Below are 15,927 nucleotides of genomic sequence, written 5' to 3'. Positions count from 1 at the left end.
CTGAAAATATGGCTGGTGTCAACAAAACACCCTGTATAAATTAAATAAATAAAATATAAATAAATATATATGGGACAAATTACACAGATTGAGTTAACCTCGAAGTAAGTTCGAAACTTGTGTTACGAAATACTAACCCAACGATACTATATTTTATAATAAATACATAAGTATTTTAGTATGTGTCTTGGATGTTTATTTATACAAATAAATAAACATCCAAGACACAGGCCAATCAGAGAAAGTTCTTTCCTCATCATACCTTTATCGGGATTCGAACCCGGGACCTCCGGTGTCACGGACAAGCGTATTTACCGCTGGGCCACAGAGGCCAAATTGTGGCATATTAGTATTTTAAACCGGTGGTTAGCTAACAATTTATGAATGAAACCTTGGAAAGTACTCATTCTTTACCCGACCCAAAAAATCCTAAATCAACAACGAAAAAGTACCGAGCATTGGTAACCCTAAATTGAGAGTATTCATAAGTACGTACCTATGTATATGAAACCTTTATGAGGATTTACTCCCTATGTTGCCTTTATGAAACGTGAGATATTATGTTACTTATAATATATTCTGTATGTTAGGAATGTATTATACAGTGGCGTTGTATGTTTAGTAGGTATCCAATTCGAAACGATGTTATATCTTTTAAAGAATATTTTTTATTTAATTTTATTCCCGTGATTCAACGTCTCAAATTAAGTGAAACCACTGCTAATATATTGAGCGTCGCTGTTCCAAACGGAAAGGTGCCTGGTTAAAATGCGTGATGCGCAGGGCGCAGGTTCAAATCCCACCTCGGCCAAGTTTTCAGAAGTTATGTACATTAATACGAACACTAACCGATGCTCTTACAGTGAGGTTACCTGCACATTCAGGCAACTGGATATATGTAACCATGGATCTAATACGGGTTAGGTTTACCTGCAAGGGTTGCGGAAGTCAGATGGGAGTCGCTTCGTGTAAAAACTTGACTCTCCCAATCTAGGATCCCACGGTCAAAGGCATACCCCGGGCTCTTCTCCAGAGAGGTGAGGATGCAACCGGGACTAAAGCCTGTACTAAGAAGAACTCTGCTAATATTCTTTTAATTATTAATCAAAATCAATGTTCTCTTGACCTTTGCAATGCCAACTTCTGAAGTATCAATTTCCCCAGACGTTTTATTTGAAGACTTCCAATTAAGTGTGTATTGTAGGAAGACGTTCTTGGCAAGTAATTGGAGGAACTTATTTAAGCCTCTTATATAGAGGTGACGAAATGGTGTGGGTGTTTACATTATGTCGTAGCCTGATCTTTACTTTGGTTATTTTATGATCTGTTTAACCATGGTTATGTTAAAACCCATATTGTTATTTTAATCTTTTCAAATTAAGGAATATTTCATTATCTTGAACTCTTGAGGTATCTGCTTAAAAGGTATTACTTACCAAAAGTAATTATTTTGTCAAATTTCATTGTTATACCCTTATCAGTTTCCTACTTATTTATGTTACTGATAGTACAGTCAACAGAATTTCTATTTAACCCAGCCAAAGAATATACAATATAATAACTGTTTATTGCACCATAATAAATTACAGCAAATTCACAATCTTGTATTAAAAACATAGCAGCAAAAGGCGACCTTATCACTAGAAGCAATCACTACCAGGTAACCTGTAAGTCTAATAAAGCTGAAGAGTTTGTTTGTTTGAACGCGCTAATCTCAGGAGCTACTGGTTCGAATTGAAAAATTATTTTTGCGTTGAATAGACTATTTTTCGAGGAAGGCTTTAGGCTATATAACATCAAGCTGCCACTATAAGGAGCAAAGAAATAATGGAAAATGTGAAAAAAAAACGGGGAAAATTATTCATCCTTGAGGGCTTCAATGATGCCCAAAATAACTATTCCACGCGGACGAATTCGCGGGCACAGCTTGTAGAAGATATAGTCTATATAAGATATAGACGTAACATAGCAAAGATTTTCCCAATGTAAATAATGGATCCTCATTGTATTCGGTTGCGGTCAAGTAGTCTCGAATTGGTCTTGTTAATCTATTTGCAGAGATATTTGGAGGGCTCAGATATCAAATAATAGGGTCCGATGGATTACCGGGTATTGAGATATTAATTCTAACCATGTAACGATTGGGATCGATGTATCGATTTGATATGGACATTGATAAATGTTTCACGAATACCTATGTCCGATTTGTGAAGTATATTTTAATGAAATTGATCCGTAGTTTTAGAGATTAAAACAGACAAAACTGAAATGCCAAGTTGAAGTAATGCTACTTGTTATCCTATTAATGATTTTGTAAGGATGTGTGTGTGTGTGTGTGTGTTTGTTGTTCTTTCACGCAAAAGCTATTGGACGGATTTTGATCGAAGTCACATTTGTTTGCGGCAATCAGTACAATCAAGATCGTCGCCGGGGTCCAAATCTCTTGTCGGAATCCTTCCAGCCACGTCACCGGATTATTTATCTGTTTGCTATTTTCTAAAAGTTGACTGGTAGAGAATGTTATTAGCATTAAGTCCACCTATTGTACATTTGAGAGTCAATAAAGTTTTAGAAAAATAAGTCGTCGAAATAAATATTTAAGCAGAGTTACGCTAAACGAATATTCGCTCTTAGTACACACGATTCTTTAGCGATGCTATAAAACGATTTATCTAAATTTTACACCGTCGGCTGCCAAGCAAATAAATACTTCCTCTTGATAATTTTAGTGTTATAATATAATGGTAAAGATAATTTTAAAGATATACTGAAAATACTGTAAAACAATAAGGATTCAAGCAGTGGCATAATTTAGAAGTATGGAAATATTTACAGGTAGATTGTATGTGTTTGCGTTAAAAGTACTTTACACTTCCCATTTGATAAAAAAATAAGTGACATGCACGCTTACTTTAAAACAGGCCGACTTATATTTAATATTGGAATAGATATAGTAAAACCTGAAAGAAAAATACTTTAGGTTAATACTAGCAACCCGTCCAGGCTTCGCACGTGTATTTTTAAGTAAAACTTTGGTCGCTGTGTTAGGATACAAGTCCTGTATACGTACGTGTTTAGATACATATATACACACATAAAATTACGCTTTTTCCCCGGAGGGGTAAGCAGAGAGATTAGATATTGAGACTTAAGTTATTGTGAAATAAGCATTTAGAAATACTTCCTACAGGCACTTTGTATTCCTAAGGCCGCTATAATACTAATAACATAAATGTTAAAAAATTGTATTTTTGGTAGCAACGAATAAACTCGAAAATTGGCTGATTTCAACGATAATTAGCAAAAACATAGACAAAACTTTCAGTAAGAATATAGACAAATTTATTTCGGGAATTCCCACGGCGAGCTAAGCGAGAAATTCTAGTTCTAGGTCGTTTTAGAAACGTTTGATAGCAGCGTTTATTACTTGTCCAACTATATTAAACCAATTGAAGAGTTAATCTAAATGTAACGGTAACCTCAATAATGCAGTTATTCGAGGTAGGTTTACCGTTACAAACCGCAGAATGCAATGATTAGATAGAGATATAACATTAGCTCAATAGTTACGAATTGTTTCATAATTAGGTACTTAGCTAATATATTATGATAATTTTGGGTACAGTGGCCCAGAAACATAAATTTAAATCATTAAATCACAGTGTAACAACATCTATACGTCTACAATTCAAAGGCGGTATACATTTCCATGTGGTCCACTGTAGAATTGGTGTATCAAGAAAATATGTAAGCAAATTCAATATGTTTATTTTGTGAATGAGTTTAATTCTTAATTTTATCATTTGGACTATATTATCTAACCTTTGTACATTCCTCATTTCGAGAGTCAATATAAGTGTATGTGTAACTGTTTCATAAACAGTTGTAATCTGGTTAAACATAATGAGTTACGTTATTGTGCGTGTTCTATGTTGAAATAATCATGGAAGAAGATTTTCACGAAAAGGGCGAAAATTTTAAACATGTTAAACAGTTGTCACATGTCAATTACGATGTGTTATTGTCATCGGCCGGTGAATTTGGACGTTACCAGTATTTTCTCTTCTTCGCCTCATTCCCCTTTTACGTCTTTGGTGTTTTTGTGTACCTTGGACAAATATTTATGACTGAAACATCTCCAAATCACTGGTGTTGGATACCCGAACTGGAAAACTTGACGGAGTTTGAAAGGAGAAGTTTAGCCATTCCCACGGATGATAAGGCGCGTTTTGGATACTCACAGTGTAGCGCCTACGTGGCCAATTGGACCGAAGTTCTAATTACTGGAAATAAACCAGACCACTCATGGCCAACCACGCAATGTTCACATGGTTGGGAGTTCAACAAATCGGAAATTCCATACGTTACAATTTCAAGTGAATTGGGATGGGTGTGTGAAAGAGACAGTTACCAAGCATCGGCTCAGTCAATATTTTTTGTTGGTTCAATTGTCGGTGGATTTGTGTTTGGATATGTCTCTGATAAATATGGAAGACTACCAGCCATCGTCTGCTGTAACATGTTGGCTTGTTTGGCTGGCATAGGTAGCGCTTTTGCAACTAGTTTTACGATATTCGCACTTTGTAGATTCCTTGTAGGCATGGGGTGGGATAATTGCATGATGATTATGTACCTACTATCACTCGAATATGTTGCACCGAAGTATAGGACTCTGAGTGCTAATTTGCCATTTGCCATATTTTTTACTTCGACCCTTGTCACTTTGCCTTGGATAGCACTAGCCTGCAATAACTGGAGGACATTTGCATTAGTTACGAGTATACCATTAGGTTTAACATTATTGACCCCTCTAATTATTCCGGAGAGTCCCAGGTGGCTGCTGTCTAAAGGACGACTCGACGATACTGTGAAAAAGGTAAAACACATAGCAAAAGTTAACAAAGAAGTCGTTCCATTAGATATGATTGACCAGTTCAAAACATATTTCAACCAACATCCAAAAGAAGAAAATTATACTATATTAGAGTTAATTAAGAGACCGCTCTTAAGAAAAATGTTTTTATTGTTGTGCTTAGAATATATGTGTGGAATGGTCGTGCTTGATGCTCTGATCAGGAGTGTTGGGTCTCTACAATTTGATTTTTTTGTATCATTCACTCTAACATCACTTACGGAATTTCCATCTATATTGTTACTTGCTTTAGTTTTAGATAAAACAGGAAGGAGACTTTTGACAATTGTCGCATTTTCCTTATGTTGTGTGTTTAGTATTCTTATAGGCTTTGTCGATAAGGGTTTTGTTTCCGTGATTTTTGTTATTATATCTAGACTTTTTGTGAATATGACAACAATTACGTGTGCTCAATGGGCTCCTGAAATGTTACCAACATCTGTACGGGGTTCAGGCGCAGCATTTGTTCACATTTGTGGTTACGTGGCAACTATTAGTTCTTCATTCATTGCTTATTTATATGTTGTATCAAATGTGATTCCTCCAATTATTATAGGCTGTGTAGCAGGCTTGGGTGCATTCATAGGTTTTATATTACCAGAAACTGCAAACATAGATATGCCACAGACTTGCGAAGACTCTGAAAATTTAATGAGAAATCACAATGTTTGGAAAATTTTGCCATGTAGAGCGAAGTTAGGTAAGAAAGTTGAAACAGAGACCGGATAAATTTATACAATATTCTTATTTAGAAACATGTTGTTGAAAAACTTCTGTAATCATTAACAAAGCATGATGTCTATAACTGGCTGATAACTTTTGGTTATGAAATATGCATATACAGTACTTTTACGTGATCAAACAGAACAATCGAACATATGATTATGTTAGACTACGTGAAGTAGATACTTTGCAGGATTCAAGCGAATGGGTGAGACCGTTTTTCTATATTTTCACGATCTTAAGGAGATATCAACATTGTTTGAAGTGCAGACCTAGATATCAACATTGTTTGTAGTGTATATTTATCACATCTTTGAATAAACAATAATTAAATAAAGGTTGCAATTTTTATTTTTTTGTTGGTGGAAAAGATCAAAGTCTGCAAAAGACAGTTCGTAGTTAATAGTTAAATATACGTGTGGCTCCCGGCATAAAAAAATAGGATCACTCCATCACCGTCGTAAAACGCGACTAAAGGTAGTGCTAATAAACTAACTTGGGATTGTTATTGTAGGCGATGGGCTAACAACTAATTCAAATTCAAACGAACGTGGCCTTTCGGTCTTGTCAAGACTGTTGGCGCTGTCTACCCTGTAAGGGATATACTTAGACGTGGTAATATATACATACATACATACATAAAATCACGCCTCTTTCCCGGAGGGGTAGGCAGAGACTACCTCTTTCCACTTGCCACGATCTCTGCATACTTCCTTCGCTTTATCCACAAAATATATAATAATAATATATAATATAAGTGGTAATATATATGTTTGTAAAATGCTAACAAACTACTATATTTTCGTATTTATAAAATTTGTACCTCGGTGTTCGCCTGCCGTTGGATTCAGTTGCATTTTTAAGGGGGAATCTCGCGGTTTATCTAATGACTCCGATCCAAAAGTGGGTAACTATCGCACCACCATCCACGGCTCTACCAACTGTCCAGGTATACGAGCAGAATCATGATACAGTGTGGTTCCCGGAACCAATACAAAAAAAGAATAGGACCACTCCATCTCTTTCCCATGGATGTCGTAAAAGGCGACTAAGGGATAGGCTTACAAACTTGGGATTCTTTTTTAGGCGACAGGCTAGCAACCTGTCACTATTTCAATCTCAATTCTATCATTAAGCCAAATAGCTGAACGTGGCCATTCAGTATTTTCAAGACTGTTGGCTCTGTCTACCCCGTAAGGGATATAGACGTGATGATATGTATGTATGTATCATGATACAGTGCTGCATGCAAACCAGTGGTCTCGCGTTTTCTCTCTAACAGCTCACCCTTTTTGGACTGCCTTTAAAATCTGTATAGTGTCCTTTAATTCTGAATATATCACCCATTCCAGGGGTGGGTACTGACTCGATTCGACTTCATTGACCTACGTAAGATGCCTTTGAAATAGCATAATATTCGTATAGGTACATACTGGTAAGTAAACATATCGTTTGTCGCCGTAAATTTTATACCATCTTCAAATTTCTGTAAAATCCATTCAGTTTTATCACGGTTTTTCAAGATTTTAGTGTCGTGTGGTTCCCGGAACCAATACAAAAAAATAATAGGACCACTCCATCTCTTTCCCATGGATGTCGTAAAAGGCGACTAAGGGATAGGCTTACAAACTTGGGATTCTTTTTTAGGCGATGGGCTAGCAACCTGTCTCTATTTGAATCTCCATTATATCATTAAGCCAAATAGCTGAACGTGGCCATTCAGTATTTTCAAGACTGTTGGCTCTGTCTACCCCGCAAAGGATATAGACGTGACCATATGTATGTATGTATGTTTTATCACGGTTATATTTCCGAGCGCAACACAATCCAATAATTTGGTCGTTTGCTCGCGGAATCGGATATCCTTCAATAGCAACAATCATATTAACCTTATCGCCCTTCCACGCGCGTCACGTAATGACCCATAAATTCCTGACGGCTGCTCATTCCAGGGTCATGACAAGGGTTGCTTCTGGAATGGTTTATTTTTCTATCTCTTGGTGCTAGACCCGGTTACATCTTTACCTCTCTGGATTCTATTTGAAAAAGTTAGGTTTTACACAAAGCTATTCCCATCTGACCTTCGAAATTTTGGCAGGGAAATTAAACCCATATTGGATCAAGGTCTCACATCTAGTTGCCTGAATGTCCAGGTTTCCTCTTTAAGGACCTGTTAGCACGTAAACTAGTATCTCAGACAAGAGTTATTGGTACTCTATTACCTCATTAACTGTGTTTTTTTCTGTTTTTATTTTTCTTATGGTGCAGTAAAGAGTCTATCTATCTATCTATCAACATGGCCAAGATAGGATCTGAACCTGGGCCTCCATGCGCATCACGCTTATCGATTCCATCACCGACGCCCCGTATTAAAATGTTTATCCCGACTAATATAATAAATGCGCAAGTTAAAACTAATTAATTGCGACTAATATAATAAATAAACTTTGTTTGTTTGTTGTCCCTTGACATGTTATCTACTTAACCGATCTTCTTTTTTAAATTAAATAATTAAGAATCTGGAGAAGGACATAGGGTACTTTTAATCCCGGTGAAAATTAGTTAGTGCCCGTGGGATTTGCGAATAACCTGTATTTTTATATACTTATTTCTATTATTCTTATTTTGATTTTGACCGAGCCTAACACATCTGAGTTTTCGCTTGATGCGAGTACAAACACAAAGACAGACAGAAAATTAAAAATAAACACATTTCTTGGATCTTTTTGTACCTAACCCTAGCTAAAACTCAAGTGGAGATAAAATACAACCATTAATATTTATCAGTGAGGCAGGTTGTAATGATTTTTCAATTGTTTCTTTTTATCTGGTTACATCATACTTTGCAATGCCGTGTGGTTCCCGGCACCAATACTTAAAAGAAAAGGACCACTTCATCTCTTTCCCATGGATGTCGTAAAAGGCGGCTAAGGGATAGGCTTACAAACATGGGATTCTTTTTTAGGCGATGGATTAGCAACCTGTCACTATTTGAATCTCAATTCTATCATTAAGCCAAGTAGCTGAACGTGGCCATTCAGTCTTTACTACTTAGGACTGTTGGCTCTGTCTACCCCACAAGGGATATGGACGCGACCATATGTATGTATCATACTTTGTTTTTCTCGCTAATCATTGAGTGTGGAAATTGCATTCTAAGCAGGCATCCATGATGCGTCTTCTTTAAAATCATAAGTATGTTGTTGAAAATTTGAACTTTTCATGCACTAATACATGTAATTTTTAAGTATATGCATTAGGAAGACGTTATAAGAAATCCTTACTTTATTTTTTTTAATTCCTTCCAAGCGTAGTTATGAACAGCAGAATTATTTCTTCTAAGTAATTGTAAGACTCTAATCACTCTGAACGTCACGAGAATTCACAAGCTTGAAAAGTAGTTCCAGTTTTTACAATCCATAGTTGGTCAATGGTCTAGCAAACTGTCGCTATTTGAATCCCAATTTAATCATTTAGCCATACAGCTCAACGTGGCCTCTCAGTCTTTTATTACCTCCGTTCCGTACTGGCTCCGTCTACCGCGTAAAGGATAAAGACGTGATTATATGTATGAACTAGAGGCCGCCCGCGACTTCGTCCGCATGGAAACCCTATCAATCCCGCGGGAACTCTGGGATAAAAAGTAGCCTATGTGTTATTCTGGGTCTTCAGCTACCTACATACCAAATTTCATGGTAATCGGTTCAGTAGTTTTTGCGTGAAAGAGTAACAAACATCCATACAAACTTTCGCCTTTATAATAGTATAGTAGGATTCACAATCTTACCTGAACATAATTTTAGTCCTAATCATAAGGTTCTGGCCTAATGTTCATGTAAGATTCGTACATTTACGAGCTAAACCTCGAAGGCGAGACGATTTGCCGCGAATAGAAATGGCGGCTTATCGCCGACACCCTTACCCGAATCTGACCTTGATGTGGTGCCTTAAATGACGAGAGACAGCGTGTTTTAAACCCAGAGTAGCGGCTGCTTTAGAAAATTCCTATTTAAAAGTAGCCTTGGATTAATTTCCATGATCACCATAAAAAAACAATGATAAATTTAGAAAATTCCTTTTTAAAAGTAGCCTTGGATTAATTTCCATGATCACCATAAAAACAATGATAATAATTATAATGTATGTTCCTCTGCAAAGTTTGCGGAGGTAAGTCGGGAGTCGCTGGATTATGATCAAAAGGCACACTCTGCTCCCGAAGCACGCGCGACGCCATTTTTTTTTATAAAAAGCGCGAATTGTAGCTGTCAATGCGCTTTGGAAGCGGTAGTAGTTACAATTAGATATAAGTGATGTGACGTAAATAATTGATACCTTGTATCCAATTTTGAAAATAAATCTATTCTATTCTATTCAATGCTTAATTTATTGACTCACCAACAGTATACACAGTTAATATGAAAGAAATAGTTTTCGGATTCGTGTAGGTAAAATAAATCAATTTTATATATGCTAGACTTTACTTACGAATTGAGCGTCACCTGCGAAAGAATACAAAAACGCAAAATTTCAAGAAGATCGGTTGAATAGATACCGCGTGAAGAGGAAACAAACTAACTTATTTTCGCATGTATAACTTTTTATATACATACATATAATCACGTCTATATCCTTTGCGGGGTAGACAGTGCCAACAGTATTGAAAAGACTGATAGGCCACATTGAGCTATTTGGCGGAATTATAGAATTGAGATTCAAATAGTGATCCCAAGTTTATAAACCTATCCCTTAGTCGCCTTTTACGACATCCATGAGAACGATATGGAGTGGTCCTATTCTTTTTTTTATTGGTGCCGGGAACCACATGGCACTATGTATGTATGTATGTATAACATTAGTTAGAATGGTATGTAACATGTGACTTGTACCACAAACTAGTCCCGACATTTGTCTGTGTCAGAACAAGGGAGCAGCCTTAGCTTGTTCGTTCCACTCTGTTCGAAATTATATATCAAATGTTCCCAACAATGGAGCCCTGAAAATTTTGCGTCGGGATTTTCCAGTGTATAAAAGTTGGAAGTACCTACGTGGGTTCTATTACTTTTTGTGATGTACATCAGGTCTTACATACTTTTACTAACATTATGTGGAACAAAGGATTTTATTTAAGTATACATACTTTTTTAACGAACACAATTATAATTTTGACATATTAAATGCATTGATACGTTATTAGTTATCGCATGCGGCTCCGCCAGCGCCGCCGTGTAATCACACACTAAATATAAAATATAAATATATACGGGACAAATTACACAGATTAAGCTAGTTATATATATAAGGATAATTGATAGTGCCCTAGAGGGACGCCTCCCATTGGCTGAACAACAGACTAAAGTTTATATATGTATAACAACAGATTAAAGTTTGTATATAAGTCAGACATCGCCCGCTAACAACTACACAAAGTTTAAGTCAAGGGAATAATTAACACTTTGTTACAACTGACAGGTTAACCTACTCCCACGGGCAACAGGCGTGATCGAAGATATATATTTCATGGATATTAATTTGTGAAAATTTCAGCTTTCTAGCTATCACGGTTTATGACATACAGCCTGGTGACAGACAGTCCTGTTTTCACCATTTATGTAGATACTTAACAGTGTAGTTTATTATAAAGAAATATAGTCACTTACAATACAAATAGCCAATTACAAAATAATACATGTTTTTCACAAATCCCACGTGCACTATTGTTTTACCGGGATGAAAAGTACCCTTTCTCCTTTTCCTGACTCTCAGTTTTGTATACGCAAAATTTCAAAATTGGTTCAGAAGATAACCGACATATACGGATACATGGCCGAGGTGGGATTCGAACTTGTGCCTTTGCTTTGTTGCGCCACACGTTTTTTTATCCTTGCACCTTACAGATTCGACCGACGACGCTTCCAGACTGACTTGGTAGTCCAAGCATTTCAAGTCTAAGTCTGTGTCTGTGACACTGTGGTAGTAATCCCAATCACGATGTCAAATCATTTATGTCTTACCATATCTTTCTATCATTTCGGATAAGCAAAGAGATGGAGAGAAATCCTACTAATATTATAAATGCGAAAGTTTGTGAGTATGTCAGGATGTCAGTATGGATGTTTGTTATTCTTTCACGTAAAAACTACTGAACCGATTACGATGAAATTAGGTATGCAGGTAGCTGAAGACCCAAAATAACATATAGGCTACTTTTTATTCCATAGTTCCCGCGGGATTGATTCCACGTGGACGAAGTCGCGGGCGGCCTATAAACAATACTCTTTATTTAGCTTCGTGACCTCAGTGCGATATTAATGCCTTTTGCCTTTTAATTTTACGTAAAAAATTAATCATTGCTTCGATTACACCCAAAGGTAGATTAAACAATTTTCTTTTGTAAATTAATGAGTTTTATCCTCCTTTTGACAAAAAATGCCCTCGTAATCTTCATTAGCTTTAATAAAAAAAACCTTCTCGAGAGCTCAAGAAAGCCAATTAGGAGAGTTTCTAAACATTCATATTCTGCAGGGCCCTGTCATAGAGTAATGAATCGTCCAAGACACGAGAGCGCGCATTTGGGAACTCTGCGTTATTAAACTAATAAAAAAAAATCTTAATAATACATACATACATATACTTTCCCGGAGGGGTAGGCAGAGACTACCTCTTTCCACTTGCTGCGATCTCTGCATATTTCCTTCGCTTCATCCACTTTCATAACTCTCTTCATGCAATCTCGGCATTTTCGGGTACTTTTGACCTGACCCTTTACCAGGACGTCCTTAATTTGATCAAAATAATATCTTAAATAGATCTTAAAAATAAATAATTCATAAGTTTAATAAAAGCTTCCGTGCTGGTCTGGGGGGGCCTAAAAATAAAGTTCTTTACAGTAGACCTATCAAATTTTCTTCTTTTGGCCGGTCTATCACACAGTAGGTCCCGGTTTCTATTCCTGGCCAGGGCATGATGAGAATCGAACTCTTTCTGATTGCCGTGTGTCTTGGATGTTTATTTATATAAGTATTTATTATAAAATATAGTATCTCGTAACACAAGTTTCGTACTTACTTCGAGACTAACTCTGTATAAATGTGTGTAATTTGTACATACATACATATAGTCACGTCTATATCCCTTGCGGGGTAGACAGAGCCAACAGTCTCGAAAAGACTGACAGGCCACGTTCAGCTTTTTGCTAATTTGTCCTGTATATATTTATTTATATTCTTCGAGACTTGGCTCTGTCTTCCCACTATATTGTATGTAACACCTTTCAATGCGCACTCTATCTAGAAAAACAACTTGATTCCCTCTTTACAAAAATCTGGTTGTGTTGAAAGGGGAAGTAACACGACTCCCAGAAGCCCAGTTAACATTTAGATTAAGCCGTTGTAGTTCTCATTATCTCCTTTGGACGACCGCAAGTTGTAATGGCTTCGGCAAAAATAGCTAGATCAAGTCTTATTTTTGTCTTGTTAGGTTTAACTCACACGGGATTATTAAGAAACTAATAAACTTATGATGCCCCTGACGTTATTAAGAACGTAAATTGTCACCGCCATTATGTTTTTAATAATACATACATACATATACATTCAGTCAGAAAAGTATCGGGAATGGATTATTTATTTATGGTTCCAAATTCAAATTTTTGTTTTTTTTTGTTGTTGTTAGATTGGCACAACTGTTTTCCATTTTGGCGCGGAGTTTGAGTTGCATCTGTTGTTTACATTAAATACAGTGCTATTTTTAGTTATATCATATCTAGTGTGTATTGCTAATTTCATAATGGATAAAAACATCGAACAAAGAGTTTGTCTTAAATTTTGCATTGCCAATGGAATATCGTGTTCGGAGTCACTGAAAATGTTACAGAAGGCTTACGGTGAATCGACTTTATCAAAAACTCGTGCTTATGAGTGGTACAAAGCGTTCAAAAGCGGTCGAGATGTGATGGAAGATTTGCCTCGCTCTGGTAGGCCATCAACGTCTGCAACTGAAGTTAACATCGCAAAAGTGAAGGAAATAGTGACTGAAAATCCTCATTCAACTTTGAGAGAGATAGCCACCGAACTTTCTGTATCTCACGAGTCGATCCGTACCATTTTAACTAATAATTTGGGTATGAAACATGTTGCCGCTCGGCTAGTCCCAAAAGACCTGAATTTTTTTCAAAAACTCAATCGCATGAGAGTCGCTGAGGACATGCTAGAACAAGTCAATTCCGACCCAACATTCATGAAACGCATTGTTACTGGTGACGAGACGTGGGTTTACGAGTTTGACATGCAAACTAGTCAACAAGCTTCGGAGTGGCGCCTTCCAACTGAACCGAAACCGAAAAAACCACGCCAAAGTCGTTCAAAAGTCAAAGTCTACTGTCTCAAGTCGACTGTTTTCTTTGACTATCGCGGTGTTGTGCACTCGGAATTCTTGCCGGAAGGTCAAACGGTAAATAAGGAATATTATTTGAGTGTTATGCGGCGTTTAAGAGAGCAAATCCGACGAAAAAGGCCAGATTTGTGGAAAGAAAATTCTTGGATTTTGCACCATGATAATGCACCTTCGCACAAGGCCATCATTGTGAACGAATTTTTAACCAAACACTCAACAAATACCATCGAGCAACCACCATATTCACCAGATATGGCTCCAGCCGACTTTTTCCTGCTACTTTCTTGACAGAGTAGTACATAAAATCACGCCTCTTTCCCGGAGGGGTACGCAGAGACTACCTCTTTCCAGTTGCCACGATCTCTGCGTACTTTCTTCGCTTCATCCACATTCATAACTCTTCATGCAAGTTCGGCGGTTTCGGGTACTTTTGACCTGACCCTTTACCAGGACGTCCTTAATTTTTATCAAGATATGTTCATCTAGGTCTTCCCACTCCGACCTTTCCCTCCACACTCTCCTTGTTTTTAATAATCATAAAATAAATTGGTTTGTTGCAGTTGGAGAATGTGCAGTTGCTGGACAAATATAACCTTCGGAACCCATCGAAGGGCACGTTGTACTTTGCGACCACACACCTCATATTCGTCGACCATGAGATGAGGAAGGAGACATGGGTACGTCTTCCCCTATTTTGACACTGCTTCTGTGGCGCAGCGGTAGTGCGCTTGACTGTGACGCAATAGGTTCCGGGTTCGAATCCCGGCCAGGGTATGATGAGAAACGAACTTTTTCTGTTTGACCTTGTTTGGTCTTGGATGTAGGATGTATAATAAGTTATATGTTGCTACCCTATCTCCGTACCAAATTTCGTCATATTCGGTTCAGCAGTTTTTGACTTTACATAGGTACATACATATAAACACGTATTGATATTCAAGTGACTACCCGTTGTTGCTAGCCCATCGCCTAAAAGAAGAATTCCAAGTTTATTATCAACCTAACAACATGGTTTCTGAGTTTATTCGTTAACAAACAAAAACGCAAATCTTTTCTCTTAATATTATGAGTAGTAGGTATGGAATGGCCATCAACAATGTAAAAAATTATCTCGTCCCAAATATATTCTGTCGGCTGTATATTTTTAAGCGTTTTCCGATAATTTGATACCTTTAAGTAGAGACCGATTCTGTCGTTAATATGGCTATAAGATTCGGATTACCATAATCGTATTGGCGTTGTTATATTTAGGAGTTTCACTTGCAAAAAGGTTCATCGCTCAATCAATAGAATAAATTGAGAAAGCTCTTACAAAATTATGAAATGAGATCATGTGTATTTGTGCCGTGTGGTTTCCGGCTTCATTCGAAAAAAAGGAATAGGACCACTCCATCTATTTCCCATGGATGTCGTAAAAGGTGAGTAAGGGATAGGCTTACAAACTTGGGATTATTTTTGTTAGGCGATGGACTAGCAACCTATTACTATTTGAATCTCAATTCTATCATTAAGCCAAATAGCTGAACGTGGCCATTCAGTCTTTGCAAGACTGTTGGCTCTGTCTACCCCGCAAGGGATATCGACATGATATTACATATCGTTTGTGTCAGCTTTACTGAGAAACATTCCGATAAGAGTGAGTGACAAGGGTTCTTAAAACATTCCCCAACAGACGCCGCAACGAACAATGTTTTGAAACCACCCGGAAAATCTTAAAATACTTTGAATAAACTTCTTTGTTTCACAATCTTAAAATATCATTAACCTTTGCCATTTTTGCCTTTGAAATATCCATTATTTTTGTGACAAGCTTTTATTCGAGTTTTGATTTTAACACCGAGAGACGAACCCCGCGGCCAACCGCTAACAACTTTTTTAATTTACTCACCAACTTTTTTGTG

At 37.0% G+C, this 15,927-nt stretch overlaps 2 protein-coding genes across 2 annotated transcripts in view; both read left to right on the top strand.

The window, feature by feature from the left end:
* The window catches only part of LOC106136564 (myotubularin-related protein 6), a 63,868-nt gene that overhangs the window by 16,619 nt on the left and 31,322 nt on the right, over positions 1 to 15,927 (top strand). The window contains exon 2 of the mRNA XM_060950373.1: positions 14,587 to 14,703. Within this exon, the coding sequence (XP_060806356.1) occupies positions 14,587 to 14,703 (117 nt within the window). The remainder of the gene's footprint in view (positions 1 to 14,586; positions 14,704 to 15,927) is intronic.
* On the top strand, positions 3,858 to 5,972 carry LOC106136567 (carcinine transporter-like). Its single transcript, XM_013337161.2, has one exon. The coding sequence runs from the start codon at positions 3,944 to 3,946 to the stop codon at positions 5,639 to 5,641; it is 1,698 nt and encodes a 565-aa protein (XP_013192615.2). The 5' UTR covers positions 3,858 to 3,943; the 3' UTR covers positions 5,642 to 5,972.

The sequence above is a fragment of the Amyelois transitella genome, chromosome 21 (assembly GCF_032362555.1).
Source record: "Amyelois transitella isolate CPQ chromosome 21, ilAmyTran1.1, whole genome shotgun sequence".
NCBI classification, from domain to species: Eukaryota; Metazoa; Arthropoda; class Insecta; order Lepidoptera; family Pyralidae; genus Amyelois; species Amyelois transitella.
Note: the sequence above shows the minus strand (reverse complement) of the source record. Positions and strands in the feature narration are given on the sequence as shown.

Excerpts from the sequence above, each read along its gene's own strand:
- LOC106136567 (XM_013337161.2), top strand. The coding sequence starts at position 3,944 with ATGGAAGAAGATTTTCACGAAAAGGGCGAAAATTTTAAACATGTTAAA.